Source organism: Monodelphis domestica, chromosome 3 (assembly GCF_027887165.1).
Source record: "Monodelphis domestica isolate mMonDom1 chromosome 3, mMonDom1.pri, whole genome shotgun sequence".
Classification (NCBI taxonomy): Eukaryota; Metazoa; Chordata; class Mammalia; order Didelphimorphia; family Didelphidae; genus Monodelphis; species Monodelphis domestica.
The window spans coordinates 346,204,952-346,226,447 of record NC_077229.1 but is presented as its reverse complement, the minus strand read 5'-3'; the positions used below and the strand labels follow the sequence as shown (position 1 = coordinate 346,226,447).

General features: G+C 36.0%; 1 protein-coding gene and 1 long non-coding RNA gene across 2 annotated transcripts in view; one reads left to right on the top strand and one right to left on the bottom strand.

The window, feature by feature from the left end:
- The window catches only part of TNFRSF11A (TNF receptor superfamily member 11a), a 122,991-nt gene that overhangs the window by 85,292 nt on the left and 16,203 nt on the right, over positions 1 to 21,496 (top strand). The window contains exons 7-9 of the mRNA XM_007486859.3: positions 10,561 to 10,674; positions 17,562 to 17,614; positions 20,276 to 21,095. Coding sequence (XP_007486921.2) covers positions 10,561 to 10,674; positions 17,562 to 17,614; positions 20,276 to 21,095 — 987 coding nt within the window. The remainder of the gene's footprint in view (positions 1 to 10,560; positions 10,675 to 17,561; positions 17,615 to 20,275; positions 21,096 to 21,496) is intronic.
- LOC107651729 (uncharacterized) overlaps positions 1,265 to 21,496 on the bottom strand; it is a 38,117-nt gene continuing 17,885 nt past the window's right edge. Inside the window, exons 2-3 of the long non-coding RNA XR_001628635.2 lie at positions 10,579 to 10,645; positions 1,265 to 1,663 (exon numbers count right to left, since the gene is read on the bottom strand). This is a non-coding gene — a long non-coding RNA (uncharacterized LOC107651729). The remainder of the gene's footprint in view (positions 1,664 to 10,578; positions 10,646 to 21,496) is intronic.

Sequence of the window (21,496 nt, the reverse complement as noted above, 5' to 3'; positions counted from 1 at the left end):
TATTTGACCTCAGACACTTACTAGCTGTGTGTCCCTGGGCAAGTCACTTAACCCTGTTTGCCTCAATTTCCTTGTTTCTAAAATGAACTGGACAGGAAAATGGCAAACCACTCTGGTATCTACGCCAAGAGAACCTCAAAACGGGTCATGAAGAGTCAGACATGATTGAAATGACTGAATAAGAGTAACAACAAAAAAGCACTTAATGTAGTGCTTTAAGGCTTGTAAAGCACTTAAATATGTCATCTCATTTTATCCTTTCAACAACCCTGTAAAGTAAATGCTGTTAACATCTCCATCTTATAGATGGGGAAAATAAGGCTGAGAAAGATTGAGTCTAGTGTAGGGCTACATAGCTACTAAGCATTTGAAATTAGATTTGAATTGACATCTTTCTGACCCCAAGTCCAATACTATTTTTCATTATGACATTAACTATCCTTTATTTTGTAATTCTTAAGGAATAAAAGGCTTGAAGAAGGTAGTAGAAATTATGGAGGTTTTCTTTAGACTGTTCAAGTGCGGTCTGTTCTAAAGCCTTATCTTGGTGTGGAGGTAAGCCTGCTGCTATTTCAGTGGGACACATACTCTAGCAGAGCCTATAAAGCTCAAAAGGCTTTTAATTTTCATGGAATCACAGAATTTCAGCATGGGAAGAAACCTGAAAGGCAAGTGAATCTAAACCCTACCTGAGAAGGCCTTCTCTTTAAAATCCTAATCAGGAGTCATCTAGCCTTTCCTTGAACATCTACCATGCAGGAGGATACTCCTTTCCTAGAGGCAGAGTATTCTACTTTTTGGATGAAATGATTATTAGAAATATTTTCTTTCTATCAAACCTAAGTCTGTATCAGTGATTCTCTTCTTAATTCAGTTCTCAGGCTCAACAGAAGTTTTATCCTTCCAATAAATGACAGCCCTTTGAATACTTTTCCTTACATTTTTTCTTCCTTAACTTAAATTTTACTCTTTTCATACACATAGTCCTTTGACACATCTCCAATCTTCTATGGTCTAATCAGGCAATGAAGTAACAGTGATTTGATTGGGGACTTTGGAGTTTGGAAGATCTGAGTTCAAATTTAGCCTCAGACACTAAATAGGCATGTGTCTTTTGAACAACTCATTTAACTACATGCCATATTATGCTTCTGTACTTAGACTTGTGATCTGTTTCTTGTACTTACCTATTTCCTCCTTCTGTCCAACTGATCTGTAGGATATTCTTTTTTTTAAATAAAAACATTTTATTTAATTAAGTTAGAATATTTTTCCATGCTTATATGATTCATATTCTTTCCCTCCCCTCCTTCCCCCATCCCCCATAGCCAAAAAGCAATTCCACAATTGCATGTGTCATTGATCAAGAGCTATTTCCATATTATTAATATTTGCATTAGGGTGATTGCTTAGAGTCTATATCCCCAATTATATCCCTATCAACCCCTATGATCAAGGAGGTGTTTTTCTTCTGTGTTTCTATTCCCAAGTTCTTTCTCCAGACATGGATAAAGTTCTTTCTCATAAGTCCCTCAGAATTGTCCTGGATCATTGCATTGCTGCTAGTAGAGAAGTCCATTACATTTATTGTGCCAGTCTGTAGAATATTCTGATGATTATGTTGCTTCTGTTTCTGCCTCTATTGAGGCTTTAGTTTTCTCATCTGTAAAATGAAAAAATTGGACTCAATTTATTTTTAAGGTCCCTTCTAGCTAAATCTAGGATTCAATCATCCCTCAATAATCTAACTGTCCTCCTGGATATATTTCAGTTTGTCAATGTCTTTTCTAAAAGGTGGTACCCCAAACTGAATATCTCAGATGTAGTCTGACTAGAGTAAAGTGGGGGCAGGAGTGATGGTCAACAATTTGTCAACAGGCCCTTGTGAAGTGTCCACTATATGCCAGGCTCCTCATTTATCCTAAACATTTATGCTTCTGTTATTCATTTTGAGATAATATTGGATTTTTTTGACTAACATGTTAGATTGATGACTCATTCAACTTGCAGACTGATTTTTTCATATGAACTATTGGTTAGGCATGCCTCCCCAGTTCAGGCCATATAACTTTGGTTGTTTGAATCCAAACGGAGGAAGATACACTTATCTCTTTGTTTCATCTTATTGGATCCAGCAAATGATTCTGGCTAGTCAAGATCCTATAAAATCCTAGTGCTGTCCCAAACATATTGGCTATCTTTCCCATTCTTGGGTCACTTCAGTCTGATAATTATACTCATCTTTTATTCCTAATCATTTATTAAAGTAATTGATTTAAAAAATATTATCAGGACCACACACAGATGCTTTAGGCACTCCTTTAGGGAATCCTTTTCAAGGTGACATTAGACTATTACAAATCACACAAACCAGTTACAAGTCACCCAGTTCCACTGTCAACTAGCCCACATCTGTCTACAAGAATGGCATGAGATGTTTTATCAAATGCTTTGCTAAAATCTAGGTATGCTGTATTTACAGCATTCAACTCATCTAGAAAATCCTGTATAAAATGTAATTTAAATTAGACTCTTCAGGCAGTTCTCTCCCTTTTCTTTTTCATCGAAGTAGTTTCAGTTTGTGCATTCAGAATTTCCTTCTTAAGAACTTGTCATTTCTGAGCCAACTTCCTCTGTGAATCTTGCCCATCCTTTCTCTTAATGCTTTAAAATCTGATCTCTTTAAAATTTGGGATGTATGTCAAACTCCATGCCCAACTTTTCTCTCTTCTCTCAAAATTTTAAGACAGAGTGATCATTTCTTCCTGAAGTTCCTATCATTTCCACACTCAGCAACTTGCTTCTCTTTGTTAGTAAGCATTGAATCCAGAAGAGATAGACCTCTCATTGGTTCCCACCTTTTTTGAGGAATAAAACTGTCTTTTAGGAAATACAAGACATTATTAGCTGGTTTCTTTTTTTTAGGGGCCAGAGAGAGTACCTTGTCAGAGGTCTGAATGACTGAAATCTCACCACATTACAACTGTTATGCTTATCACAAGACAACAGTCTTGTGTTCTGCTTCTTGTACTTAACTATTTTCTCCTTCTGTCCAAGTGGCCTGTAGGATATTCTGATGACAATATTGCTTCTGTTTCTGCCTCCACTGATTTTTTTCATCCAAATGCACTCTATCATGCTTCTATACTTTGGTTCTTGCATTTCCTTAATGAAATACATATTAATGTACATTGGTACTTACATCCTTCCCCTTTCTTTATCTTTTTTTCCTAATAAGAGATACCCTTCCAAAATCACATTGAATGTTATTGTTGTTTAGTTGTATCAGTCATATTTAACTCTTAATACCCTACACTGGATTTTCTTGGCAAAGATACTGGAGTGGTTTGCCATTTCCTTCTTCAGCTCATTTGGCAGGTGAGGAACCTGAGGCAAAAAAGGTTCAGTGACTTGCCCAGGATCACACAGATAATAAATGTCTGAAGTCAGATTTAAACTTAGGACAATGAACCTTTTTCACTCCAAGCTCATCATTCTATCCACTTAGCTGATTAATGACTATTCTTTGGACTTAATCATTCAACCACTTCCAAATCCACCTAGCTATTATTAATTGAGCAAAGACATTTGATGCTATGAGTATCATCTCTGGTGCTCTTTTTGGATTTTGTCCCCTGTGAATTCCTGGGATTCCACTGATGTTCTTCCTGTCTCACTGCTGCTAGTTTCTATAGCAACTGACTTGGAGGATATCAGTAAACAGTTTTCTTCATCATTTTATTATATTTGTTTTAAAGCCTTTTAAACTTTAAAGCCTTAAAGTTCTATTTTGTAAGATTCTAGGGAACTACATTCTTTATTAAACCTACTCCTGTATTTTAAACTATTTTAAACATCTAGAAATCCAAAGGGTAAGTAGGTGATGCAGTGGATAGAGTGCCTAATTTGCAGTCAAGGAAGATTGACTCATCTTCCTGCCTTCAAATCTGATCTCAGACACTGCTAGCTGTGTTACTCCAGGCAAGTCACTTAACCCTGTTTGCCTCAGTTCCTTGTCTGTAAAATGAGCAGTAGAAGGAAATGGCAAACTACCTCATTGGCTTTGCCAAGAAAATCCCAGATGGGGTCATGAAGAGTTGGATACCCGTAAGAAATGACTAAAAGAAATTCAAACCCTGTTTTCAGATATTGTCTTGTGGTGAGGTAGTGTGGGAACCAGACCTGTGACCCTATTTAATCAATGTATAGATCTCTTGGAGAGGAATTTCCTCTACTAAGGAACATTGAAACCTTCTTTGCAACATAAGAGAGTTGCCTGCGGCCTTGTGAAGTTAGGTAATTTGCCCATTGTCAATAGGGATCTGGCAAATACCATCTTCTTAAGGACCCATTCACTGGAGCAGCCTGATGGCTCAGTGGATGGAATACCAGACCAGGAATTTGGGAGAACCTTGGTTCAAATTTGACCTCAAACATTTCCTAGCGATGTGACCATGAGCAAATCACTTAACCCTAACTGCCAGTTTTTGTCCTTTTGTTTTAGAGTTGTTAGTAAGACAGAAAGTAAGGATTTGGGAGATTCATTGGGAGAAGATGATGGAATAAGCTATGAAACTTCCTTGCCCTCCTAACACCTCTCACAAACAGTCAAAAATCAATTCACAAAATCAGTCCATAGAGCAAACAGCTTGGAATCAGCAATACTGCCCCTAAGGACAGGATTATCAACCTCTCCTTGTTTGCTGAGCTGCAGAAATCCAGGAGGACACCTCTGGAATCCACATCCATCTTGGAACAGCTGTGTCAGTGACCACAGCTGATGCAACAGCAGAGGCTACCTTGACTGCAGAAGCATCTGTACAAGGACCTCTTCTAGCTCATAGCTGGTGACTAAGGGAGTGGATACTGTTGTAAGATTTAAATTAGTTGAGGTGCTTAAATTGTTGTAGATAAAAGAGTGGGAGCTATAAACTGTGAGATTTAAAATGGTTGAGGTCTTAAACTGTAGTGATTAAAATAGTGGAAGATATGAATTGTGATAGATATAAGAGAGGGTGAGTAAATTTGACTGCAGAAATATGTTTCACTACAGTGTCTTGGGTTTTAAAATCAAATATAAGGTGGTCGCCAGGGAAATATTCCCAATTATTCAAATACCCAAGTCAATTGGGTTTTATAGATATTTTAATTAACAATACAATGAGTAATCAAAGAAAGAGAGAGAGAGAGAGTAAGAAAGGAATAAGTATGAAGCGCCTCAAGCCAATATGGCCTAGACCTGAGTCTTAAAAGAGAAATCAGTCAGTTTTTTAACACTCACCACAAGGTCTGACTAAACAAGGATTCTAGTAACACCAGGCCAGTGTCCTTCCTCAAAGAGTCTTCCAGCCAGAGATTGTTTCAAAGGGCCTCTCTCAAGAGTCTCCAGAGCTCCTACCCCAGAGGGACAGAGCCTCTCAGAGGAGCTCCTCAAGGAACTCTCCTTCAGAATGAGAGTCAGAAATTGAGAGTCCTGAATGAGATCCAAGCTCTTATTTTTAAGGGCAAAATTTCCTCTGTCACCTCCCCTAAGTCCTTACATCTACCAATCACTGTAGATGTTTCTAAAGGACAGCCCATTCTTAGGCCACACCTAAGAAGGTGTGGATTTTTGAGTAATTCACACCAGGAAAGCTCTGAGTAAGTTTTCCAGTTCTTTGTTCCTTGTAAATTCACAAGTTGCTTGACCTTTATAGGTACTTAGCTTAAGAAAAGTATGGGTTTAAGTACTTTTCATTGTTCAGAAAAGAGTTTACAACTTTATCTTCCCCTAGGGCAGACCCAAGTAGGTAAAGTAGAATTCTCACATTCCTGCTTTAAGTAGAGTTCACTGCCCAAATGGGGAATGGTCTTAATCCTATCTTATAAAGTAGGGTCTGGGAAATTTTAAGGTTTACAATCCCCCCTGATGATCATTAGGAGACTAGTCTCCCCATTGATCATTTAACATAATCATTTTGTAGTTCTAAATGCACTTCTAACTATAGATATACACAATATTCAATTTTTAAAGGAGAAATTAGAATAGTGAGGGAGGAAATAGAAAAGAAAAGAAAGCAAAACCAATGTTTTGCTGGGCTCATTGACAGAAAGCCAAATCAGGGGCAGTCCCTTTTGGCATAAATGTGTACATTTACAATAAATGTTCAATCAAAGTTCAGTTCAATCAATCATATCCAAAGTTCATTCTTGATCTTCTTGATGAAGTGTAGGTTTTCCGGTATCTTTCTGCAACAATTCATTCTCTGGATTTAGGAGTTTCAAGCTTCTTTCTTGAAGATATTTTCTCGAACAAAATCAAAATCTTGGTTTTTATGTAAAAATACAATCTCAAGCAAAAAAATCAAAATTCTTGGATTTTAAATTAAAATACTATGGACCATGAGGGCAGGACATCAAGCCTGGCTGAGACAGGTGAGGGATGTTGGAGGACCAGAATATCCTGATTGGACACCTGCTCTGTCCTGGGCTGCCAAGATGGGAGAGGAAGAGTGAGGAGGAAGTGATTGCTGAGGGACTAGAGTCCTGTCAGCTGTGATACTCTCCTGAGTTGTTGCCACCTTGGAAAGTGGTGTGTCTGTTTGCAACTGCAAGGGTTGAACTGCCCTCCACTTCTCATTGGAGCACCTGAGATCAATCACAGATTGAGGCTGGAACAAGAGACCCCGGCAATACATTAGACCCTGGGCTATAAAAATTGGAATAACTAAATAGGCCCTGGAAAATACAATACCTCCTCAAATATTTAAACCTCAGATAACATACTCCAAAACTGTAGGAATCCTAAAAGCCCAACGAAAAGGCAATAATTGTCTATTGACTTTTCTGCTAAAATTTTACAAATGGATTGAAAAGAGACAATATAGTAATAGTTGGACTCTTGGAAAGCTTCAATCAAAAAAAGAGTTTACACACCATACTCCAAGAAATCATGAAGGAAAATGGCCCAGAAAGTCTAGAATCAGAGAATAAAATAGAAATGGAAAATTCCACTGATTACCACTTCTAAGAGCCCCCAAAATGAAAATGTATAGGAATATTTTTGCTAAGTTTCATAGCTCCAAGGTTAAGGGGGAAAAATACCACAAGCAACAAAGAAAAAAAATTTTTATTACTGTGGAGCTCTAGTCAGTATAACATAAGACTTAGCAACTGTAACATTAAAAGAATGCAGAACACAGAATACAGCATTTTGTAGAACAAAAGAACAACCAAGAATTATATATCTAGCAAAACTGAATATAATTATGAGGCAAAAAATGAATATTTAGTGAACTAAAGGTGTCTCAACTATTCCTGGGGGGAAATCAAGAAAATTTGGTCTACATGTAAAGGTAATGAAGAAAGACTAATCATATTTTGATTCTTATATGGGAAATTTTTATTTAGGACTCCTGTTAATGGTATTATTGCCTGGACATTGTGAAGGGGTATGTATATATGGAAAACTTGAGGTCAAGGTGAATGCAATGGAATGAGCCACATATGGATGATGTAAGGTAGAATGACTATCTCATGGAGGAGGAATGAGTAGAGGAACTGACATGGAAAGGGGGAGGAGAAGGGGAGGAGAAGAGCTAGAACTCTGCTCTCATTAGATCTGGAATAAAGAAAGAACAACATACACAATAAGAAGGATAAAAAACAGGAGGTAGAGCAAGGAGAAAAGGGAGGAACTGGGATAGGATGAAGGAGGGACTAAGGAAAGGAAATCCTCTTAAGGGACTAAGAATAGATTAAGAGAAAAAGACGGCAAGGGATTAAGAAAAGGGAAGGCTATTGAGAAGGGAGTACATATCAAGACATAGAGGATAAGATGAGGGGATAAGGAAGGGACTAGGGAAAGGCTAAATCTTAAGAGGGATACAGCAAAAAAAGAAAGAAATAGAAGATCAAACAGTGAGGAAAAACAGAATGGAGGGAAACACACCACTAGTAATTATGAATTTGAATATGAATGGGATAAATTCAACCATAAAAAAAGAAAGATAGCAGAATGGAACCAAAATCAAAACCAGATGATTTGTTTTTTACAAGAAACATTTTAAAATAGATACATCTAGAGTAAAAATAAAGGGCTGGAGCAGAATATACTATGTCTCGGCTGATACAAAGAAAGCAGGGGTAGCACTCATGACCTTTGACAAAGTTAAAGCTAAAATAGATATAATCAAAAGAAATAAACATGAGAACTATATTATGTCAAAAGGTATCATAAATAAGCATTATAAAATTTAAAGCTAAATGCACCAAATGCTATAGTATCCATCAATTTTATTTGTTTATTTAATCACCATTTAAAAAATTTATTCATCTACCAATTTCTTTTTAATTTTTTTAGTTTTTTAAAAAATTAATTAATTCTTTGATTTTCATGAAAAACACACTTCCATATTGGTCATTGTTATAAGAACACACTCCTACATAACCAAAACCCCAAAGAAAAACTAAAGATACATTGATGTGAAAGATGATTCCAATAGTTTTTTTCTCTAGAGGTAGATAGCATTTCCTGTCTTTCTGGATTGTCCCAGATCACTGCACTGGTGAGAGTAGCTAAGTTTTCACAGATAATAATCATCTAATATTGCTGTTATTATGTACAATGTTCTCCCAGTTCTGCTTATTTCACTCTTCATCATTTCCCACAGAGCTTTCCAGCTTTTTCTGAAATTATCTTGCTTATCATTTCTTATAACACAATAGTATTCCATTACCAACATGTACCCCAATTTGTTTAACCACTTCCCAATTGATAGACAACCCCTCAATTTCCAATTCTTTGCCACCACAAAAAGAACTGTTATAAATATTTTTGTACAAGTAGGTCCTTTCACCCTTTTTATTATCTCTTTGGGTTACAGATCCAGTATTGGTATTACTGGATCAAGAATATGCAGTTTTATATCCCCTTGGGCATAGTTCCAAATTGCCATCCATAATGGTTGGATTAGTTCACAACTCTACCAACAATGTATTTGGAGAGAATTGAATGGGAACAGAAAAGAATATATCTTCTCAGTGGTGCATGTTACCTTCACAAAAATTGACCACATATTAGGCCACAAAAAATATTATTGCTAAATGTAGAAAAGCAGAAATATTAAATGCAGCCTTCTCAGACAATAATGTAATAAAAATTGTATCTAATAAAGGACCATGGAAACAAACAAACAAAAAAAAATTGTATCTAATAAGGGACCATGGAAACAAAAAAGCAAAAATTAATTGGAGTCTAAATAACTTAATCTTAAAGAATGAGTAAGTTAAAGAACAAATTATTAAAACAACAAATATGCCAAAACCTATGGGAAACTGAAAATGCAGTAATTATACAAAATTCTATGTCTCTAAATGCTTTAAAAAAACAACAACAACCTTACCTTATGTCTTGGAGTCAATGCTGTGTATTGGCTCCAAGGCAAAAGAGTGGTAAGGGCTAGGCAATGGGGGTTAAATGACTTGCCCAGGGTCACACAACTGGAAGTGTCTGAGGCCAGATTTGAACCTAGGACCTCTTGTCTCTAGGCCTGTCTCTCAATCCACTGAGCTACCTAGCTGCCCCCTCTAAATGCGTACTTTAATAAAATGGGGAGAGAAAAGATGAATGAATTGGGAATGCAATTAAAAAAAAACTTTCTAGAGAACAGATTTAAAATTCCCAAATTAGAAATCCTAAAGATTAAAGGTGAGATCAACAAAACTGAATGTAAGAAAACCACTGAATTAATAACTAAATCTAGGAGTTGGCAGAGGAAAACCAAATCATGTGTATTAAAGAGGAAAAGGGTGAATATACCACCAATGAAGATGGAGTTAAAGTAAACCATTATGAGTTATTTTGCTCAATTACATGAAAACAAATTTAACAATTAAAGAAAGGTAGAATAATACAAAAAATAAACTACCTACATTATCAAAGCAAGTTAGAAAAAGAAATCATACAAGCCATGAATGAACTTCATAAGAAAAAAGCATCAGGACCAGATGGATTTATAAGTGAATTCCACCAAAAATTTAAGGACCAACTAATTTTAATATTAAACAAACTAGAAAGAATTTAAATTTTAAAAATAAAAAAGAGTTGAAGAAATTAAAATTTTTGAAGACCCATTTATTCCCCAAATATGCCTTTTTCTTCTGAAGCCTGTATCATATCTTGTAAGAAGTTATGATACTATCTCCTTTACCCTCAAAGGTTTTCAGTTTCTTGCTCAGGACTTTATAATCTCCTGGCAAAGTTCTCTGGATTCCTTTTTGGTGGTATCATTGGTCCCAGCCCTGTCACCCAACTTCCAGCCTAGCTAAATTTGGAAACATTCACAGACCATTATGTGATAATGAATTTTTTTTTGTCCCAACTAATTAAATCACTTGCTAAAGTATGGAGAGGTTTTATTTTGTACCACACTGCTAAAATGATAAGGTCTTTAATAAAGGTTGTTATTCTAGAAATATTTAATTATATGATTTAGGGACATTGTTAAGAGGATTTTTTTTTGAAACTGATAAAATAGAACTAAGTATTACACTAATGCACATTTTCTTCTCTCCTTACAGGATCACCAAAATACTTACAAAGTATAATCTTTCCACTCCTCCTGGCATGTTTGGCAGTCATTACAGTCATCATCTTTGGCATCTACTATAGGAAGGAAGGGAAAGCACTGACAGGTAGTGTGTCTCTGGCAGTTGTTTAGATGTCATCTCCTGAAAAAATGTGTATTTCTGGATATTTGTTTTCTTACTTTTTGAAGTCAAGTCAGTAAACCTTTGTTAAGCACCAACTCTGTGTCAGGCACTATGCTGAACACTCTCATGTTGAAATATTTTGTTTAAACCAACCCAAGCGGCCAGTTATATTTGACTGATGTTTCTTTAAGTGCAAAGAGCATGTCATTTGTTGAACACATAGATTTCCAAACATATGAAAGTCTTCTGGTCTTCAGAGAGATTGGAGGGTTTAGAGAGCAGCCCATGTTCATATAGGAGGAGGCTCTGCATCTCATTTATTTGTTCAATGAACATTTGCTAAACACAAACTCCAGACAATATCTGAAATAAACAGATGTGCTTATATATATATTACATATTTGTATATATAATCTATATACAGACACATACACAAACAAGCAATCCAAAACATCCCAAGGTTTTCATTTTTTATTTGTGGCTATTTTATTATCACATGTTAATGATGGAAAAAAAATGTGAGTCCAAAAGAAATGAGCAGTTATTCCCACATTGTCCTTTCCACTCCTCCTTATCACCACCTTAAATTCTCAAGAATTTTATTAAAGGCCACTTTTAGTTACTTGCCTCATTAAAAATCTTTTTTTTCTTTTTAGCATCTATTTATTTGCATTCTCTCTCTATTTTCTTCTTTCCTTCTCTCTCTCTCTGTCTTCTCTCTCTTGTTCTTTACTTCTCCTTTTATCTCTTCTCCTCCCTCCCTCTCTTTCTCTTCCACTCTTTCAATTCTTTGCTCACTTTTTATTTCTCATTCTTTCCCTCTTATTTTCTGTCTCTTCCTCTTTTCTTTTCTTTCCCCTCTTTTCTCTTTCACCCATACTTCTCCTTTCTCTTCCTCTTTTGCCCTCTTTCTCCTTCTCCCCTCTCTTTTTTCCATAGTAATGCTATTCTCAAAAAGCTCCCTTACTTTTATTTGAAAAGCTAATGTATTAGGGTCAGCTAGCTGGCTCAGTGGATTGAAAGCCAGGCCTAGAGAAAGGAGGTTCTGGTTTCATATCTGCCCTCAGACGCTACCTAGTTGTGTGACCCTAAGCAAGTCACTTAGCCCCAATTGCCTAGCGCTTACTGGTCTTCTGACTTAGAACCAATACACAGTATTGATTCTATGACAGAAAATAAGGGCTAAAAATGTTTAGAGAGCTACCTGTGTTTGCATCTGTTGACTAAATGTGGTCTCTTACTCTCTTCTGCTGTGGTGCTTATGGCTTCATCACTTTACATGGTACTAATTATATGCTAGCTCTGCCACTTTCATTATATTTATTGCCTGGGGACTATTGCACTTAATTAAGGAATACTTTTACTTAGAATATTGCATATTCAAGGTGCTATTCCTGGTGCTAGAGGCACAGTCCTGTTTTGTAACCATATCTTATCTCTTCAGCAACATTGTAAACTCCTTGATGTCTGTCTTATGTAGCTTTATAATTGCACCCAGCATAGTTAGTACCTTGCACTTATTAGAGACTCGACAAATATTCATTGAATGAATTGTTATATCTATATTCACCATTGGCCATTTTTGTGAGTGGATCACATTTTGATTTAAAAAACCCAAGAAATTAAGAAATGTTTTTCTGAGGAAGGAACCAAAATGTTCTTCGTTGGCTCTCACTATTTAATAGATACTGGAATTTTAAGACTTTTGGGAAGTAATCTGGTGACAGCAACAGAAATATGTTCAGTGGTCTCTTGGATTATTATTTTTTTAAATTTTATTTCTATTATCATGCAAAACACACTTCCATATTGGTCATTCTTGTAAGAGCAAAGCCATACATAACCAAAACCCCAAAATAAGACCAAAGATACACTGCTGTGAAAGATGACTCCAGCAGTTCTTTCTCCAGAGGTGGAAACCATTTCCCATCATAAGTCTTTCATGATTGTCCCAGATCAGTGCATTGCTCAGAGCAGTTGAATTTTCACAGATAATCATCATCCAATATTGCTATTATTGTGCACAATGTTCTTCTAGTTCTCTTTATTTTGCTCTGCATCAGTTCCTGCATGTCTATCTGGCTTTTTCTGAAATCATCTTGCTTGTCATTTTCTTAGAGCAAAATAGTATTCTATCACCAACATGTGCCATGATTTGTCTAGCCATTCCCCAATTGATAGATATCTTGTTAATTTCCAAGTTTTTGCCACTACAAAAAGAACTAATATAAATATTTTTGTAAAAGTAAGTCCTTTCCCCCTTTTTTATTATCTCTTTGGGATACAGGCCCAGTAGTGGCATTACCAGATCAAAGGGTATGTACAGTTTTATGGTCCTTTGGGCATCATTTCAAATTGCTTTCCAGAATGGTTGGATCAATTCATAACTCCATCAACAATGCATTAGTGTGCCAATTTTGTCTTTTCCCCTCCAACATTTATTACTTTCCTTTCCTGCCATATTGGCCAATCTTATAGGTGTGTGATGGTACCTCATTGTTGTTTTAATTTGCATTTCTCTAATCAGGAGTGATGTAGAACATTTTTTCATGATTGTTGATAACCTTGATTTCTCCATCTGAAAATTGCTTGTTCATATCCTTTGACCATTTCTCAATTGGAGGACTCGTATTCTTATAAATTTGAATCAGTTCTCTATAAATTTGAGAAATTAGGCCTTATCAGAGATATTTGTTATAAATTCTTCACAGTTTGTTGTTTCCCTTCTAATCTTGGTTGCATTAGTTTTGTTTGCCCAAAAGCTGTTTAATTTAATATAATTAAAATTATTCATTTTATATCTTATAATATTCTCCATCTCTTGTTTGGCCATAAATTCTTCCCTTCTCCAAAGATCTTCCAGGTAAACTATTCTGTGTTCTCCTAATTTGGTTATGGTATCACTCTTTATAATTAAATCATATATACATTTTAAACTTATCTTGGTAAAGGGTGTGAGATACTGGTCTATACCTAGCTTCTACCATACTATTTTCCAATTTTCCCAGTAGTTTTCATTAAATAGCAAGTTCTTATTCCAAAAGCTGGGATGTTTGGGTTTATCAAACACTAGGTTGCTAAGATCATTTACCCCCTTTATATTGTGTATCTAATGTACTCCATTGATCTACCATTCTATTTTTTAGTACCATATTGTTTTGGTGATTGCTAGTACCATATTGTTTTGGTGATTGCTGCTTTATAGTCTTTTGGATTAAAAAAAACATTTTTAGTCTTAGAAGAATAGTCCTTATATCTATATCTATCTCTATTTTTTTATCTACCTACCTACTTATCTACCTATCTATCTACTATCTATCTGTCTGTTTGTCTGTCTGTCTTTAATCTTCACATCTTTAACTTCTCCCTGTTTATTGGTCCCTTTCCTGCTGGCTGTAAACATTCCTGTCTCCTCCAGCCTTACAAAAATTCTCACTAATTCTTATCATCCTTCAAACAATCATATTATATCTTTTCTCTCTCTCTCCCAGACAAACTCATAGAAAAAAGCTGTTTATATTTGCTGCCTAACTCTCCTCTCTTCTCACTCACTTCTTGGCCTTTTGTAGTTTGTCTTCCAATTTCATCACATAACTGAAACTTCTTTTCCAAAGTTATCAGTGGTTTCTTAGTGACCAAATCTGATAATCTGAAAACTAGTCAGTCTTCTGCAGCATTTGACACTATCGGCCAATGTCTCTTCCTCACTGTTTTTTTCCTTTCTGGGTTTTCATGATTCTCCACCTTGCCTATTCTTCCCTTCTCAGTCTCCTTTATGGAATCATCATCTGTATGCTCAGTGGATGGAGCACCAGACCTGCAGTCAAGAGGACCTGAGTTCCAATGCAACCTCAGACACTTACTTAGCTGTGTGACACTGGGCAAGTCACTTAACCCTGTTTACCTCAGTTTCCTTATCTATAAAATGAAATGGAGAAGGAAATGGCAAAACACTATAATATCTTTGCCAAGAAAACCCTAAATGGGCTCCTAAAAGAGTCAAACATGGCTGAAACAACTCAAAAATAACAAAAATACCCCATGGTACTGTTTTGCATCCTTTCTTTTCCCTTTGCACTATAATGATCGCATCCATTATGTATTTACACACACACTGTGGAGCCTTATTCTTTCCACAATGGTGTGTAAACAACAATTTAATTTCTGGGCTGAGCTGGTTATCTTACTCCAACATGCCCTTACAGTACACTTCTAGATTCCCAGAGAAGGAACACTACCATTGTTACACTCAAATTTTATCAGGTTCTAAGAGTATAGGGGGAAATATACTCATCACATCATCTCTCAAGCCCCCACTGATGTGTTTCCATTTATATAAATCAGCCAAATTAATGATTTTATATAGTAGTCTTAATTGCTTACTTAGCAATGAGACCAATGAAATAATACTTTCACAAGTATTCATATATTAAAGCAAATGTGTGAATAATAAAACACATCATATTCTGTGCATAAGCATACTCCCAAAAATGTTTTCAGTATATATGGAAAAATGGCATATATAAGAACCTAGTCGGGAAATAAATAAGAGAGTAAAATCCACAGACTCACAACTCTGGGCTTAAGTCCTTTAGGATCATTTGTGCCACACAAAACCACTTTTCCATTAACTGCTTATCCTCACTGCTTGAGCCTTGGCAAATCTTTTTCTTTTCTATTTTCTAATTGACATAGGGTTTACAAGTGCTTTCAATAACCTTAAAAGGGCATTTGAATAGTCTTATGGTATTAATTTGGATAATGATTAGTTTCCTTTAAGCCATAGAACTGTATAGACCATTAGTCTGGCTAAAGCTGGGTACTTCAGTCTATCTAGCTATTCACATATCTAGATGCTTGTTGTTCAGGCAAATTCCAGTAAACAGCTTATAACAAAAGACTGAGGTTGACTCTTTGGGCAAGGAAAACCAGTCTCACCAGCCCTTCTCTAGTTAGTACTCTACATCCTCCAGTTATGTCTCAACATCTCTTTCTATACAACAACAAAAATTTCATAGCATCTTTCCCCTTTCAGTTTTTTCTGCACAAACTAAGGACAGAAGAGGGCAACAGGTGCTTCAGAGAGGCTTTACTTATCTTAAGCTCTAGAGGGCACTAAAGAACAATATCTGGAATTGAAACTCCTGTCCATTGACATTGTGCTTCTCTAAATAATTGGGAATCATGATGCTTTCAGTGCACTGACTACTCCAGTTTCCTCTTCACACACAGTTCCAATAGAGTTGCTTTTCATCCCTTGCTGTTCCTTCAGTCTCCACTTGTCAGGCACTTTTCCCTTCAGTTTCATCTTTGGTCCAAGTCCCAGACCTCTAAATCCTATATATTTTAATGACTTAAATCAGAACCTGTTGGCATTCATTGGCAACAAGTAGCCAAATTTCCAGTGTGAAATTGCAAGTTTTATTTAAACCTACCTCGGTCTTCAAATAATTATGCATTTTAATTTTTTGCCCTCTTAAAACCTAAAATAGTTGAATGAAGAGAAGCAGAGGCATCGCAATGCCCTGCAGCACTGTATTCTCAACATCTGATTTTGTGTACTACAAATTATGCTACTTCATCCTCACATTTACTCATTTTAATAAACACAAGTTCCTTTTCTGCCCCTTCTTAAAGTATCAATTGTTCACATAGAAATGAGGCATCTACCTTACAATTTTCACAAGGTGATTTAATGCTTCATATTTTTAAAAAAATCAATTTCCTGTTGCTCAAATCCCATATGACAACCATGTTTCTTTATACACATACTTTAGCAGTTTTTATTAAATTTAAGTTTTTTTCCTACTCTTTTCAGGCATTAAAATATAGTACATCCTTTGACAGTTGATTTAAATCTTTTTCTTCTTACAAAAACATACTTATTTTTTTATCTGCACTAACTTTACTTTCTTACTTGGTGACTTCATCACCTCATACAGCTTAACTATTAGTTTTTTTGCAAATCTTATTCTCCAGATTCCAGAATTCCAGCCCTAGTCTCTTCTGACCCTTCAGTTCTACATTTTCAACTGCCTGTTAGAATTTCAAACGATGTCATGTAGGCATATTGAACTTATTAAAATGTCTAAAATACAGTTCATTATCTTTCCTCTCATATCCAACTATCTTCCAAACTTTCATGTTTCTGTCAAGAGAATCACCATCTTTCCAGTCATTTTAGGTCTCAATTTCTCTGTTATTTTCACCCCTTCATTTTCAAGTTATTTCACATTCATTTGTCAGAGCTTGTCATTTCTACCTCAATAATACCTCTCATATCCATTCACATCTCTCTTCTCTTCCCAGTGCTAAGGTGCTCATTACCCCTTCCTGGACTATTGTACTAACCTCTTAATTGCTGACTTTGCCTCAATTCTTTCTCCCTTCCAATCCATCCTCCACACGGCTGCCAAAAGAAGTTTCACAAACTATGGACCTGACTATGTTGCTTCTCTACTCAATAAATTCCAGTGGTATTCTTCTTCCCCTAGGATTCCCTATTACCTTTTATCTATTTGGTATCTACATATTTAAGGTGTCCCAAAGGTCTTAGTTCAGTTTAAAGCTTTAGTATTTTTGAGTCATCTTGTGTATACTTGCTTGATCTCTCTCTCTCTCTCTCTCTCTCTCTCTCTCTCTCTCTCTCTCTCTCTCTCTCTCATGTGTGTGTGTGTGTATATCTTGCTCTCTCATCTCCTACTTATCTCAATAATCTGCCTCAGTCTCCTTTACTGGCTCACCATCCATGTCCTATCCCTAACTGTGACATCCCTAAAGACTTTTTTCTGGACCTTCTCTTTTTCTCCATTTTTTTTTTGGCAATCCTGATGTAATAACAGTATTTTTCCTTTTGTTTATTATTCCAGCCAGTATGTGGCTCTGGGTCAATGACATGTGCAGCATCCTGAGACGAAATAAGGTAAAACCCAAGTGTGTTTGTATATTCCTCCTCTCCGAAATGGCAATAATAATGCCTTTAATACATATCTCACTGGTTTTATTATGAGGCTTAAATGTGGTTACATATATAATGCAGTTGATAAACTTTAATGTGCTAAGTGTCATTTAATTATAATGATTATTATTACTAGAATATTCTCTTTAAATGTTCTACTAAAGAGAACAAAGAATGACATTTTCTTCCATATTCTTCCATTGAAGTAACTCTTCTTTTCTGTTTTTTGAGTGAGAGGGAACATGAATGGCTAAATTTTTATTTTCACTAAGAAAGAGCTTTCTAGAACCTGTTAAATTAAGAACATTTCCATATCACTCCATGGGCCAGATTCTACCCCATTCATTTGCTTAAATTTGTGACTTTATTAGAAGAATGCTTCTATAATGAAGTCTTGTCATTGAGTTAACTTTAGGGGGTTAGAGAGGGGTACAAAATATTAAAGAACATTGCTACTTAAATGTAGTAACCATATCTTTTCGAATACAAAATTTCTGTCTCAGCTTTCAAAATTCATGTTTAATATTTCTGAAATATCTATAAATAAGAAACATACTTGGTACTGCAGATATAGCATCAAATTTCTCTAAAGACTGTTTGTCTTGAGTTCTAACCATCTGTGCTTTTTATCTGTGACATAAACATTAACACACACACACACACATACACACACACATACTTTCCCAAGAATCAAAGCTTTTTTTGAGCTCTATAATTTGCTGTATACCAAAAGAATTATGGAAAAAGGATTTCAATTGCATCTGAAATTATAAAATCATCATCATTATGAACAGATGGCTCTTTCTCACAATGAAATGTTTCCTATTCTTAATTAAACATGATGAATATTTTTAGCAAAATAACAACTTTTATTTTTTTGTAAGGCCAGTACTAGTAGAAGGAAGAAGAACGAATTGGAAGCCAAAAGACCTACATTCAGCTCTTGGCTCTAGCCCTTCCTAGATTTATGACCATGGACAATTGACTTAACCCCCCTAAAGCTCAGTTTCCTCCCTTGTAAATTAAGAATACTATTACACACTACATGAATCACTGTGAAAAAAAAAGTGCTCCATAAGTCATACAACTTTATATAAATCCACATTGGTTTTAGTGTACACACATGAATTTTATCATCTGAGTTATTATTTATTTCTGGACTTTTGGTATAGCCTTATAACATAACAAGTTTCTTTTCTAAAGATTTTTGGCTTTAAGTTATTTTTGTCTTCACTTTGTTAAGTGAAGTTAAGTGAAAAAAAAAGTGTTAAGTTAAAAATTTATTTAAATTTTTTTATTTTGAACTGGAAGGAAAAGAGCTTGGTTGAATAGTGCTATGTTAAACCCCTTAGTTCACTGTTACATTTCATATAATAATAATGTCTGTATAATAGTGGCTGAAGGTTGTATCACCCTGAGCTCTAAGCTCATCACTATCCTCTTCCTGTGGGGCTTCACCCTGTGATAGGAGGATCAGGAGCTCCTCCTAGAGCTTCTATTTAAAGAAAGCACCCAAACCAGCCTTTTCATCATTTCCTACCCAGCTACATCACTCTAGATTCTCCATCATGTTTGTAACCTTCTATTCTCCCTTCCCCCCTTTACATCTTCCTTATGGATGTTGTCTCCCTCTGTTAGAATGTAAGCTTCTTGGGGATAAGATCATGGACTGTACTTGTCCTTTATTTTTATCCCCAGCACTTAGCAATATCTTACTTGAGCCTGAGGTCAAATAGGTTAGATAAGCCCTGTAGGCACTATTATAAGAGTAATTTTATTTTTTCTTGAATTTTTTATTCAAGGATATTTTATTTTCCCAATCATATGTAATAACAATTTTCAACAAAACACATGTTTTCCAAAATTACAATAATATTTCTTTTATAAAGGTGGAATCTGTAGCTCAGAGACTTCATGACTTACCCATTTTCACATGGCTAATAGGCATTAGAGGGATGATTCTGACTCAAAGCCCAACACTATCTACTCTACAACTCTACCCCTCATATAGGAAGAAGAGAGCATATTTCTGGTGGCATTATAGCCATGACTCATTTTTTTTATCTTTATGGGGAAACATTTGAATTGTTTGATTTGGTACACATAGGTATTTTTGCACTAATACAAGTTTTTCTCAAAGTCTTAGTGTAGTTTTAATCGGTTAAAGCTTGATCAAAATGTGAATTCCACTGTTTAAGGGAGTATCTCCCAATATCAGTGGACCTCAAATCCTGAAGAGTTTAGTATTACTCAGTAGAGAATGACCTAAAGTCCATCATGTAAAAAAAAAAATCTATTCACTCTTTACTACCTATCTACTTCGGCTATAGGCTGTTTGTACTTTGTCAATTCTCTGCTTTGTGCCATTTAGATCATAAACTCCATGGTGTCAGGAAGTCTATGTTTTGTATAATATATTAGATAAATTTATAAAATAAATTACTATGGTAGGTAAGAAAAAAAAACAATACCATGCACTCATAGGAGTCTTCTGTGTGTGTATGTGTATATTTATGATGACCAAAATTACAGTTAATGTTATTTCCAATGTTTGCTTAAAAGACATTAGTGTTCTAAGAACTTTGGATAATATTATTTTTTTACCTTCTGGGATTAAATTGGCAGGACTCCTCTGGAGATAATTTTATCAATGTACACGTGACAACATCTAGTGCTAGCCAGGCTTATGAAGATGTTTTTTTACTGACCCGAGAAGAAAAGACGATATCTGAAGATTCATGTTATCCTCAGGGACATATTATGTGTGGGGAAGCAGGTCGATGTAAAGTAGAAGAAACTGCCATGTTGTCCTTGGTCATTGAGACTGAGGAAGATAACTTTAGGCAGATTCCCACAGAAGATGAATATGTGGACCGAGCTCTCCATGGTTCTGATTGTTTGTTGCTATTGAGTCGGCCTGGAAGCAAACCAGCTTCACCTTTTCCAGAGCCCTTAGAGGTTGGGGAGAATGACAGCTTAAGTCATTGTTTTACTGGTACTGAAAGTACGATGGACTCTGAGGGCTCCTATTGCACTAAATCCTCATGCAGGACTGACTCCATCCCTATTTCCTCTGAATCATATTTGCAGAAATTTTTCCACTGCCATGACAGCCTCCTTGCAAAGGAGGTGGAGAACAGTGACAGGAATCATTGGGCAGCCAACCCTGACTTAACAAATGGCTATGGGGGGTGCAGGGAGCCTCTCAGGAAGTACACTGAAACTTCTGAGAAGAAAGCTGACCACATCACAGAAGCCTTTGAGAATGGAACTTTCCCACAGTGTACCTGTGGCTTAGACCTTGCTCCAGAAAGTCAGAATATCCTTGCAAATGATGCTGAGGGTGAAGACTTGTCCTTCGATGGGACTGAAGTGAAGTTCCCTAGCACAAAGAGAGGCAGTTCTGGGTCAGGTGGTGTTTCTGGTGACTCGCCTCTTGCATCTGGTAAGTCACTTTAAACCCTACTCACTTTTTTACAGAAAAGGACTATACATTTTTCTTTTTTTAAGTTCACAAAGCTTTAGGGAAGAAGGGCGATGAAGTAAGGTAAATTAAATTTTTATTGGCCTCTATAAAATGGTACCTGTTAGTTCTTTAGCATCTTTCTCATGGATGGCTTCCCCCTGCTCTTATTGTCATTTCTGTGCATATGTGTGCATATGTGTGTGTGTGTATGTACATTTTTGTGTTCCTGGTAGCCTTCAGCAAAATTGTGCCAGCAGCAGAGTTCACTACTCCCAATCTCCCCAGTCTGTGGCATCCCTACTAGTGCCCTCAGGCACCTGGTACTCTCCTGGTCCTTTGTTCTCTCTTCACTCAAAAGCTCTCCTCAGAGCCTTCTTTCA